Source organism: Leopardus geoffroyi, chromosome A1 (genome assembly GCF_018350155.1).
Source record: "Leopardus geoffroyi isolate Oge1 chromosome A1, O.geoffroyi_Oge1_pat1.0, whole genome shotgun sequence".
NCBI classification, from domain to species: domain Eukaryota; kingdom Metazoa; phylum Chordata; class Mammalia; order Carnivora; family Felidae; genus Leopardus; species Leopardus geoffroyi.
In genome coordinates, this window is record NC_059326.1 from 142754440 (window position 1) to 142767807 (window position 13368).

The 13368-nt window shown below is 42.9% G+C and overlaps 1 protein-coding gene across 2 annotated transcripts in view; it reads right to left on the bottom strand.

Moving 5' to 3' along the window:
• ARSB (arylsulfatase B) overlaps window positions 1-13368 on the bottom strand; it is a 169639-nt gene that overhangs the window by 55638 nt on the left and 100633 nt on the right. For both annotated transcript variants that reach the window (XM_045496480.1, XM_045496489.1), the window contains one exon: window positions 7602-7672. In XM_045496480.1, the coding sequence (XP_045352436.1) occupies window positions 7602-7672 (71 nt within the window). The remainder of the gene's footprint in view (window positions 1-7601; window positions 7673-13368) is intronic.

Consider the following 13368-nt stretch of genomic DNA (forward strand, 5'->3'; position numbering starts at 1 on the left):
GGATTGCCACTTCGCAAATACGCCAGGAAGAATGAAAGTGCTTTGATAATAACATATGATATTCTTGCTCTTGCTAGATTTATTCTATTTAAATGAATGAGTGATAATCAACTTCACTGGTTAATTTCTTAGCACGCATTGTTTCAGTGTGTACAAATCTCCACAACAAAACAGACTGAGAGAGCTATAGGTGAAATCTTGTCCTCCTTGGAACTTACGGCTCTGGTTGGGGAAAAGACACACATACAAATAACTGGGATGAGGGAGCGAGAGCTCAGTGTCCTACGGTGCTCCAGAGAAGCTCGAGGGACTCAGGTGTGGAGGGGTCAGACAGAGTTTCATGGAGGAGAAGGGATGTGAACTAGTCCCTAGAGGAGCATCAGAAAAACACAGGAAGATGACAGTGGCTGAAGGCGGACAGGGCAACGGTCCTGAGGGGTCACGTCAGCTGAATGATGGAGGTTGCAGCCCGCAGGCTGAGGAGTCTGCGCGTGGCTGTGGGCAGTGGGGGACCACCGACAGCCGTCAAGCAGGGAAGTCGGAAGCTGTGTCCACGGCCTCTCCCAGACCAGCTTCTAACAAAACTTAAAGTCTAACTGACCTTCAGTGTGTACATCAGTACGTAGCTCGTCACACCTGCTAAATAAATAATCTCAGAAATGGACTGAAGGTTGCTCCAAGGAGGACATGGGGAGCAGCTCGAGGCAGGCAAACCTGGACAACTCTTAGAACTCAAGTATAGATTTGCCAATTTTACCACAGAAAATGAGTGTGTGAGAGGGAGGGAGGGAAAGACTGTTCTTGCACTCTGTAATCAAGAGCAGAAATAACATCTCATTATAACCTTTAAAGAAAGGAGGCCTTTTAAACGAAATAGTAATAAAGCTGTATGGAATCACTTTGAAGACTTGGCCTTTGGTGGTGTGGAAAACGCTAACATCTGTCAGTGCCCTTCATCTACGATCAAGCTTCTACCAGAAGAATCTGAGGGCTTTATGTGTGTGCACGTCTGTCAGGTATATAGATATACACTGCACGAGCAGATGTAGGTAAGAATTCTAAGGATGCGCAGGAAGCCACGTCTGACTTCCCAGGTGAGCTGGTGGTCTCAGACGGGGTGGGCTCATTAACTTCAGAACAGCCCATGTCAAGCCTGGTGCCTGTAGGATGGGTGTATGTATTCTCTCTCAGGCAAATGAATGCCTTTGAATTATTTCCCCTCGTGGTCTGGGGCACTATGGCTGGAACCTAAGGGAGTGTGGAGCTCCTCACAAGCACGTAGAGCTGGGCTCGCACCTGCAGGGCCTGCTCAGGCCCTGACTTGGAATCATGGCTGCTCCCTAGCACCGTGGATGTTTCCCGGCTTTCAGTAAATCAGCTTAAACAACATCATCCCTGTTCCTCGAGCTCACACAGGTTTCCCCCACTGACTACCCTGACTGCTCAAGAAGGACCCTGAGTCTTGGTCATTCTGCTAGAAAGAAATATTTTAAAGATGGGAAATAAATAATCCTTAGGATCTATTCCTAGAAAGAAAGGAGGGAGGATAAAAAGGTACTATCTGGACAGAGACCAACACAGGTCTGTCCAAGGTTACCTTACAACAAAGCCTCTAAAGATGAGTAAAATGTTTCCTCAAAGCACACAGGAAAGCAAATACAGCCCACACGTCCGATACTGGCCCTGGGGTGGGGGGCGAGGTAGAGATAAAAGCAGAGCCAAATTTGGGGCACTAAGAGGACAGTGGTCAATGAAACAATGACAGGGAACTTTCCAGAAAGGGAACACACAAAGAGAACAGCCAGGAGAGGCAGCTCCCTGGACTCAGAGGGGAAGTCAGGCTGAGCTGCACACAGAGGCAGGGACTTTATTAATGTATGTATTTGTCTAGCAAGGAGGTCGGGGGAAAGGACTGAAGAAAGGCAGGGAAAATCCCACATCATCTCTCTTCTGGCTGATATTTTCAATGCAGGGGAAGGGTGAGGGTGAACATTTATAAGCTGGATAAGTAGTTTCAGACGTCTGTATATGATCATGTTATAATGGTCACAAGCCACTTCTTAATGGTAATTAAACTATTTTTATTTAGGAACAAAATGTAGGATGAAGTTCAGGGATGAAAAGGCGGGTGTGAATTGCCATCTGGAGGTACTTTTAGGTTCAGGAAATGCTAAACGACAGTAAGACAATGACTTTAGCCTGTTGATCTATGATCACTCATTAACAAGTATTGATTGAGAAATCACTATCATGGCAGATTCCATGCTATGCACTGGGAATATGGCAGTAAATGAAAAAGATACAGACCCTGTCCTCATGAATTTCTATGCTTTTGTTTGTTTGTTTTACATTCTATTTATTTTTCATTGTGGTTAAAATATATATATATATAAACTCTGGGGGCGCCTGGGGGCTCAGTCAGTGGGGCATCCGACTTTGGCTCGGGTCACGATCTCACGGTTCATGAGCTCGAACCCCACGTTGGGCTTGCTGCTGTCAGCGCAGAGCCCGCTTCGGATCATCTGTCCCCCTCTGTCTCTGCCCCTAACCCACTCTTGTGTGTGCTCGCTCTCTCTCTCTCAAAAATAAATAAAAACACTAAAAAATATATTTTTAAAAAATATATAAAACTTACCATTTAACTACTTTTAAATGGACAGCTGAGTGGCATTAAGTACATTCACGTTGTTGAGCCACCATCACCCCACTCCCAACCACACAACTCTTTTCATCTTGCAAAACTGAAACTACACCCCATCTCGCCTCCTCCAGCCCCTGGCAGCCACCATTCCACTTTCTGTCTCTATAATTTTGACTACATAGGTACCTCATATAAGAGGAAGCATGCAGTATTTGTCTTTTGGTGACTGGCTCATTCTACAAATGTTCTTAAGGTTCATCCGTGTTGTAGCATGTGCCAGAATTTCTGTCCTTTTTAAGGCTGAGTGATATTCCACTTATGTGTGTACTGCATTTTGTTCACCCTTTCATGCCACCAACTGTGTGTTCCCATTTTACATTCCCACCAACAGTACATAAGTGTTTAACAGCATTTTACAGTCCCAACATTCCCACCAGTAGTGCATAAGTGTTCGAATTTCTCCACATCCTCACCAACACTTGTTATTTTTCTTCCTTCCTTTTTTTTTCTTTTTATAGTAGCCAGCCTAATGAGTGTGACCTGTGGTTCATTGAGACTATTTATGCTTTACCACAGAATCTCCTGGTCTATGAGAAATCCTATGAACTCTAGTATGTGTTTATGTCTGTGTCCCAGTCTTTTGGAAATATCTTTGTTCCCAAAGGTAACCTAACCCAAAAAGTACCAAGGGTATGTGTCCATGAAAAGTGCCCCAACTCCACCAGTAGGAAGGGCCTTGGGGGCACCTTAGAATAAGAGGGAGGGAGTATAGCTGCTAAACCCCAACAGGCCAGCTTCTCAGGGGATCTGGTACTACATAGAAGGCAGGGCTCCCCTGAGAAATGTCTAACACCTGTTTCTCTGATTCATCATAGGAGGGGATATTGGTCCACAACCCCCAACAAGACCCACTAAAGGGGAGAGAGCAGATGGGTAAGTAAATTGATGCAGTGATGTTTTACAACAGGGATCAAAAAAGTGGGCAGGATGTGGTAATAACAAAATCCTATAATTCAAATTACTCGAGCGCTGATTTTGTTTCTCATCTTTCCTTATTTATTTTAGAGACAACGAGAGAGCACATGCATGAGTGGGGGATGGGGCAGAGGAAGACAGAGGAGCCAAAATCAAGAGTTGGATGCTCAACCGACTGAGCCACTCAGGTGCCGACAAATTACTTCAGCGCTTCTAATGTTTCTAACATTTTCACTTGTATTCATCTCTTTTACAACCATGCCTTTGGCTACATTACTGCTTATCAATGAGCACAGGGTGGAAAAGGAGACAGACTGAGTCAGGGGCTTTGCCCCTTTGAGATCCTGTTTAGAGACCCGAAGAATGTTGAAGCTGGAAGGAACTTCAGACATTTTAATTCAATGTTCACTTGACAGGTGAGGAGACTGGTGAACTAAGTGGCGTTTGGGAAGGAGAGGTAGAACACCACCCTCTTGTGCTATAAGGAAGGACAAACAATCTGGGAAGTGCTGGGGTTAGAAACCAAAGAAATGGTTCTGTGATAACATTGACTCAATTGTTAACCTTTCACATAAATTCTAGATCGGCTGCTCTATGATCTTATTCCACAAAGCCTCTAGAACATATTCATGAAACATACCCTATAAATAGGATATGGGGCGCCTGGGTGGCTCAGTCGGTTAAGCGTCCGACTCTTGGTTTTGGCTCAGGTCATGATCTCACAGTTTCGTGAGTTTGAGCCCCGCACTGGGCTCTGTGGTGACAGTGTGGATCCTGCTTGGGATTCTCTCTCTCTCTGTCTCTCTCTCTGTCTCTCTCTATCTCTCTGCCTCTCCCCCACTCATGCTGTCTCTGTCTCTCTCAAAAATAAATAAATAAACTTTGGAAAAAAAGAATGTGTAAATTTGAAGACTTGGTTGTCCTATAAATACATATTTTCTTATAGATGGATTTAATCCCCCCAATTAGTTGCATAGAAAAGGCAATGAGCTTGTTTCATCCTCCCATAAAGGAGCAGGACCCCAAAGATAGCTCTCCTTTTTTCAACTTCTGCTGCAAGGTAGATTGAAATGAATATAAAAACTGGGGAGAAAAGCCCATGGCGTTGTCCATGTATGAGGAGGAGTGGCACTTGGCCACTGGCAGGCAGAGACAGAAGTGAGCACCCCGTTTCTGTGGACCAACGGTGAATGTGGTTCCACGCCGATGCCAGCACCAGACAATGTCCCTCATGACAGGCAGGAGTTCCCAGTTGGCAGGGCAGGCCAACAGGGAGGCCTGGAGGGGGCTTTAAGGAGGGGGGGTGGGAGCAGCAGAAGGCCAGAAAATGTCCCTGACTTTGTGACAGCAGTAAAGGGTCTTCGTAAGTCCATCACTTAATATGTGGGAAACTGAGTCCAGGAAAAGTGGAGGGACTTGCTCAAGGCCCTAGAATCTATGGGTGGCAAAACTAAGATGATTCTCTCTTCTGATTTCCATGCCTTCTTAACTTTTACACTGGAGAAACCTTGTGCCATGCTGTGATTTAGCTGCGGCACTTTAGGGGAGGTAGCAGATCCACAGCGGGTTGTACGTACTAAGAACCTGCAGCAGGCAGCATTACAACCGACTTACCCAGAAATATACAACCTATGCCCCCATTTCTGCTGCTAAGAAAAATTCAGCTTGGTGAGTGGAGGGGGCTTAAGGCTTTTCTTCTGTAGATGGAACATAGTTGGTTAAGGACAGTGGCAACTATTACAATGTGTGCAGCATACTCAGCACATCCTTGGTCTTCATACTGGGTTTCTCAGTGCATTAAATTACCTACAAGTTTTAAAAACCCTTCCTGCCTCCCCTCTCTTCCCTTCTTGCGAGAGATTCTGATCTCACTGGTCAAGAATCACTGCTCTTGTGAGGCGCCTGGGTGGCTCAGTCGGTTGAGCAGCCGACTTCGGCTCAGGTCATGATCTCACGGTCCGTGAGTTCGAGCCCCGCGTCGGACTCTGTGCTGACAGCTCGGAGCCTGGAGCCTGTTTCAGATTCTGTGTCTCCCTCTCTCTGACCCTCCCCCATTCATGCTCTGTCTCTCTCTGTCTCTCTCTGTCTCAAAAATAAATAAACGTTAAAAAAAATTAAAAAAAAATAAATAAAAAAGAATCACTGTTCTCGTGAGCCAGTTATGGACTATAACGTGTCACACCCCTTTGCTGTGCTGGGGCAGAGAAAAGGTTAAAAACCATGGATGTTGGGTTCTTAGTAACTAGTCACGGGAGTCTCTGCTCCTCTCACACTGCTGATCAAATCACTTCCTAGCACCTTCTAGAACAATCCTTGTAGACTAACAGAAATATAATGCAAATTCATATATAATTCTACATTCTCTATTAACCACAGGAAAAGGAAAGAGGTGGAATTAATAATAACGTATTTAACTCAACATATCCAAAATATTGCCATTTCAACTAGTAAATATATTTTATGATATATTTCACATTTTTTATACTAAATCTTCAGAATCTGATGTGTATTTTATACTTTAGCACATCTCAATCCACAATTAGCCACATTTCAAATGTTCAATGGCCACAAATGGCTAGTGGCTACCATATGGACATAGAAGTACCCTTGTCTCTCTCAGGGACATAAGTGACTCCAATTTCTCCATACCACCTCAGGCCCTTTTCTTTCCAAGTCTAATGCTTCTACTCTGGTCCTAATTCTATCCCAACGCTCCTCCATTAGTCATCACGTAATTATTACCAAGGGCCTACCCAGTGCCGGGTATTCATGTTAACTTATGAGGATGAAAAGATGAATCAGCCACAGAGCTTGACTTCCAGGAGCTCTCAGCTTACTGGGAAATGAAGGCACAGTATAAGAGAATTCGATGAAGGATTTACACACAGATACGTACAAAGGGATGCTGAGGAAGGACTTTCTGGGGCTCCAAGGAGCATTCACATAGATGGGACGTTTCTTTTGAGTTTTAAGGAATGAGGAGAACCTGTGGGAGGGCAGGGTAAGGTGTTTCAGCCACAGAGAAAAGCATTTTCAAGACAAAAATAGGACGATCTGCCTCCTTAGAAAAGGCAAGCGTCTAGCAGGGCAAGGAGTGGCAGGTGGGAGAGTGGGGCCGCGGATGCCCGTGGACAGAGTTACTGTGGGGTTGCTGTCTAAGCAAGGAAACCCTGTGCCAGGCTGTGACACAGACTGGAGAGGACAAAGAAGTAAGGAGAGCCTGAAAGAAGGAACGAATAAAGGGGGTGGCAGTATGCCTAGAAAGGAGGGGAATGTACAATGAATGAAAGAAACGGAGTAGCATTATTTTCTGAAGACGCCAGGCTTTATGATGGAGGCTGGACAAAGGGCCTAAGAGTTAAGGCTTTCCAGGCCCAAACTCACTAAGCTTGGGTCCTCAGGGCCACTAGCATGGCATTTACACAGCACTGTTACAAACTGTAGTGATCTGAGAGCACAAATGGCTTCCTTCCCTGCAGAATCAATGGGGCTACCTATGGCTTAATCTTGGCAGTAGCCAGAATCAAGCTAAATTACTTCCAGGATTGCTGGGTGAGTCACACCTGTGTGATGCAGCAGGTGCTGGGTAGCAGCTGGCCAGCTCCATCAGATGATGTGGTAGCTTATTTGACCTTGGGTTTCCTGGAAGAAGGCTCTGGAACTCTCAGGTGAGAAGAAGGCAACAACAATAACATGACTCCCACAGTGAGCAGGAGCCTCTAGGACCCTCTGGAAAAGCTGAGGCAGGGAGATGAAATGGCTGGAAGATCACATAGCTAGTAATAGGCAGAACCAAGAACAGAATTTACCCCCTGGGCCACTGAAGCCACGATGCGATCAGTACAGCAGGTGTTATGGAGAACTGTTTACCCTGTCAGCAAACTCAAGTGGAAAGGAGAACGTTAGGCTAGAGACACATCAGCCAGTAAAACTGTGTTCGTGAGCCAAAGGGATTCAGTTTAGTAGCAATAAACAAGGTACTCACACGGTGAAATATCCACAAAGTTTGGGTCGATATTATGCAGCAGCTCCTTTCTGGGGGATGGGCTTCCTTCACTAGAAGAGAATTTTTTAGGACATATTAATTTCCTCTCTCAAATCAATATGATGATTTTTAATATTTCCCTTTCTTGCACTACAGGAAATAACAAACCTGCCAATTAACAACTTTGTCATGCATTCAGAGATCTCTAAAATCTGCAGTTGGTGCGTCTTCAATTCATCATTTGTCTCCATGATAGTAATGATGAACATCTGATAAGACTTTCAGTGTCAAGTATTATGACAATTAAAAAATAAGAGTCCTGTGACCCTTGGGGCACCTGGGTGGCTCAGTCGGTTAAACGTCCAACTTCGGCTCAGGTCATGATCTCACGGTTCGTGAGTTCGAGGCCCACATTGGGCTCTGTGCTGACAGCTGGGAGCCTGGAGCCTGCTTCGGATTCTGTGTCTCCCTCTCTCTCTCTCTCTCTCTCTCTCTGCACCTCCCCTGCTTGCTCTCTCTCTCTTTCAAAAATAAAATAAAAGATAAAAAAAAATTAAAGACTCCTGTGACCCTTTGCAATGAATGATGTGGCTGTATTTATACGCAGCCGTTCCTTACAAAGGGGCAATGAGAACCCAAGTTGTTCTGTGTAGGCTTCACGCTGACCATTCACAGGAAGACGCGGAAAGAACATCTGCCAGGATGGCAGCATCAATACTACTATCACAACCTACATTAGTGGTGAACAGAAACTTGGGGATCACAGACCAACCCCTTATGTTACAAGTAAGGAAGGCACAAAGTTATTGGTCAAATCGTAGATCATGTGACTCTCAAAATGGTGTTCTCAAAAAATTGAGAGCATTAACACCACCAGATGCTTGTGGGGAGTGCATGATGCACCCAGGACATTTGCTAGTATGTACTCAGCCTTATGTAAGAAGTTGTTAGATGCAATTTCAACTGTGGGGAGAGGACTATTTGAGAACCCAATAAAAGGTTGCAAAGTACTACTTGTTAACACTGTAGGCTTTGTATACAACTGAATAATCATTAAGGTCCCTGATGTAACCAAGAGGACATGGTTTCAGGCAGCCCAATAGCCACACACCAAAATCACAGGTAGCTATCAGCAGCAATGGCTTAGGATTTCAAGGCCCATAGAATTGTGTATTTGCCAAGTAAAAAAAAAAAAAACATATTTTTTAGCAAAATTTAATTAATTAAGAAAACCCCAAGCTTCAACTACCATCAGCATTATTTTATGAAATAAAGACGATTTTAACGGCCAAAAAGGTAGGAAGAATATGATCTCAGAATAAATGACAGCTCTTCAAAGTGAGTGCTTTTAACTTTAGTATTCTATAAGATTTCCTTGTTCTCTACTCCATAAAACACACCAATTAGAGACTGGGAGGGAAATACACAGGGATGCCTCTAGTCCTGCAGGCACCAGAGGCAGGGTTGCTGGGGAGAGGGGGCTATTTCCCAGGATTTTTCTCATTTTCTTCCTGAGGCAACTACCTGATTGTCCTGGAGACTGTCAACGAGTCCAAAATGATAGGAACTAGAGTTTGATTCCAGAAACTCTGAATGCAAGTAAGCACGATTAGCAAAGAAAATGGTAAACGTGAGAAAATCTAAACAGGATGATGATGATGATGATGATGATAATGATGATGTCTAATTTGTGGATTCAAAGTAAATAGAGTTAAAATCTGGATGATAATAATAGCAAGTAAGTCAGGAGGGGAAATCAGAATGGATGCATTTTATAAAGTCTTATCATTTAGAAAAAGTTAATACTATTGATGAGATTTACAGTTAGCTAAGTAAAATCTGCATGTTAAAATTTTAAGGTGACTTAAAAATAAAGACAGAATTTTTCTGGACTACCTAAAAACAAAACAAAATTCATTCAATTCAAAAAAATATCCAAAAACGTCAGGGCCAAGATACTAGTACATAACCACTTGTCTTTAAAAGCAAAGTTCAAAAAAAAAAAAAAAAAAAAAAAGCAAAGTTCACTGGAATACTCCAAAGCATTAGGCACAGTTAAATAAAGGATATTTGTCTAATAACTTTTAGAAAGAGTTTCTCTGTATGTTACTCATTCATATTTTTTTCATTACTCAGAAGAGTCACAGATATTTCAAAATAAGGAAACTAAAAAGAAGAGATGACGTTTGGAATACCTGAGTTTGTGAGTAATCCTGGTGATGGATTAGGTCCTGGAAAAATCTCCACAGGCAGAATCACCATGATGCAAATAGGAACAAAAACAACAACAAAACCCAAACAAAAAACAGCCAATTCTCTTGAGCATGTTATGATACTACTTTTTAAAATGTAGTCATTGGAATATTTTGAAAAGGATGTGGTTACGGATATGAGGCAAGAAGACAGTATGTGATCAGTGAATAAAACAGTGATCAAACACCCTTAGTCACTCCAAGAAATTTATTAAATAAACCAAAGAAACCAAATGTACATTTAGGGACTGAGTAAAATACCATAAATCTTGGGTTACTCCCCCTCAAAATATAAATTAAAAGCCCAGACAAGTTCATGTACTAATTCCCTGGGGCTAGCCTTTTGGGAAATGATGGATTTTAGAAATATCTCCAGGTGGATTTTTAAAAAGATACATACCTACATGGGAAGTAATTATGGAAATATGAAAAAAAATATACACCAAACTGTTAATTGGGGGGGGGGGGATGGATGGGTGGAGTGAGGTTATCAGGACTTTTAATTTTTATAACTAGTATGTATTATGATAATGGGGAAATTTTTAAGATTTTTTAAAAGTAGTATATAATTTCTAAAAATTTCTAAGGCCCCACAAACACATTTAAAAGCGTAACAAGGGGGAAAACTCCGATATTTTACAGGATTTTAAAGACAGGAAAAACTATCCAAACTAGGACATACATGTAATATTTAAACATGTTAACTTTTGGAATGTGATTGTATTCTACCAGCTTACAATGTAGTTATCACAACGATTGATCATGTAATTCCCTCTCAGGAGTCTGAGAATTCCCATGCACATTTAAGAACAGGATTGTTTTTACCAAAATGGAGAAAACACAATAATGGGTTTAGAGTCACTAGGTTCTCAAATCTCAACCCTAAAGGCTTTGTTTCAATAATGGGTGCAGGGTCTTCATGCCTGAGAAGGAGGGGAGGAGAGGAAAGGAGGATGGGGAGGGAGGGAGAGAAGATGGAGGAAGAAAAGGCGGGGGGGGGGGAGGGGAGGAAGAAGAGGGAGAAGGAAACAAGGGGGTAGGGAGAGAGGGAGGGACTGTGGGTTTCCTTTAACAGCTATGCCGTACTAAGTCACCGGTACAATTTCACGAAAGTGATTATGCACACACATATACACATACACACATCCACTTGGGAAGGCACAGAAACCATGTGGCTCACTGCAGGGGAGACCAGGGCACAGCACACTGATGCTGGATGGGAGAAGGGGACTCAAGCCTCCGGAGAAGAACACAGGAGAACCCGGCAGGTGAGGGGTGTTGGGGAGTCGGGTGATAAACGGGGATCTCAAAGACCAGCCCTGCAAGCTCCATAGTATTGCATAGGGAATAGTTTAGAGTCATGATTCTCAAGTGACCAGCAAAGGGCAGAGAACTACTGGTCACTATAGAGGTGTAGCCCAATAATGACGATGCCTGGAAGGAAGAATAAACACCTCCCTGACTCAGCTCCCAGGAGGAACTCGGTTTCCCCGGAACCAAGAAACTGGACTCCAGCGCTCTGGTTACTGGGAGAAAAATCTCTACCACTGGATTAATAAACTGACATTCTCTTTTTAGATTAAAAGAGAGGAAAGTTCAATAAGCAGGCACCTGTTTTCAGTGCAGTTTAAAATACTCTTAAAGGCTCACAAATCCTTGATCATCTAAAGTTGAGTAGTCTCTAATAATCATATAAAAGATCTCACTCCTGTACCTGGAGAGAAAAATGCTTAGGCTTTTCTTTTTTTATCTTTTCCTCTTCCTGTGTATTTTTAGGGCAAACCTCTTGCACTGCCGTCATAGTGCCATCCTTTCTTCTCTGCACCTCTGGAAACTTCTGTCACCAATAACCTCTACTTTTTTATGCAGTTTTTCCACATATTTATGTATTTATTTTACCTTTAACTATCATATCTTCTCTTCACCATTAAATGTCTCCGAACGGTATTGTAACCGAAGTTATTCTCACTTTATCTCACATTAGAATTACCCGAGGAGCGGGGCACCTGGGTGGCTCAGTCAGAAAAGTGCCAGACTTTCGCTTAGGTCATGAACTCGTGGTTCGTGGGTTTGAGCCCCATGTCAGGCTCTGTGCTGACAGCTGAGAGCCTGGGGCTGCTTCTCGTTCTGTGTCTCCCTCTCTCTGCCCCTCTCCAACTCATGCTCTACCTGTGTCTCTCTCTCTCTCAAAAATAAATAAAAATAATTACTTGAGGAGCTTTCACATCCAGATGCTCTGACTACATCTCGTAACCAGAAAGATCACTGTGGGGCAGAACCCAGGCATCAGTACTTTTTTGAACTCCTAGCTGATTCCAGTGTGCAACTGAGAGGCACTGGGTTGCGACCACCACTCTGGAACAGAGCTATTCAAACATTAATGTACATGCAGATCCCTAGGAGATCCTGTTAAACTGTGGATCTGATTTATTTGAGCAGGTGGGGCCAGGAATCTGCATTTCTAGCAGGTTCCCGGGTAGTATGGTTGTTGCTGGTCTGAGGACCACACTTTGAGTAGCGAGATTGGAGAAAGTCCCTTGGAGCCCTGTTACACAGGACTGGAACTCCTTCAGCGTTTCCTAAATTAGAAATTCATTTAGTTTAGACCTGATTCTAGAGCGATGGTTCTTGACCCTGGCTACACAATGCAATCAGCTGGGAAGCTTTAAAACATACTGATGCATGAGTTCCACCAAAAGAGCGTGATCTCATTGACATGTGCTTCAGCCTGGGCATGCAGATTTATAAAAGTAATTTGTTTTAAATTAGCTTTATTAAAATATAATTTACAAATCATACAATTCACCCATTTAAAGTGTTCAGTTAGGGGGTGCCTGGGTGGCTCAGTCGGTTAAGCATCCCACTCTTGATTTTAGCGCAGGTCATGATCTCACTGTTTGTGAGCTTGAGCCCTGCAACAGGCTCTGTGCTAACAGGGCGGAGCCTGCTTGGCATTCTCTCTCTCCTCTCTCTCTGCCCTTCCCCCATGCTCTCTCTCTCTCACTCTCTCTCTCAAAATAAATAAACATAAAAAAAATAAAGTGTACGGTTAAATATTTTTAGAGTATTCAGAATTATAAAATAACATCTAATAAAACAAAATCGAATTTTATTTTTTTCCCCTACTAAATAAAAATTATCTACCCTCGCAGAAGCCCTAGGCAATCACTAATCTGTAGCGTTCCTTCAGATGTGCCTATTCCAGACATTTTATAGAAATGGGATCATAGAATATGTGGTCTTATGTGACTAGCTTCTTTAACTAAGTGTAATGTTTTCAAGGTTCATCCATGTTGTAACATTTATCAAGTACTTCATTCCTTTAAATGGCTGAATAATATTTCATTGTACGGATATAACATGTTTTCTTTATCCACCCATCAGTTGATGGACATTTGATCCACTTTTTGGCTATTATGAATAATCCTGTTATGGCTGCTCATGTACAAGTTTTCGTATGGACCCTTGTTGTCATTTCTCTTGCATATATACCTAGGACTGGACTTGCTGGATCA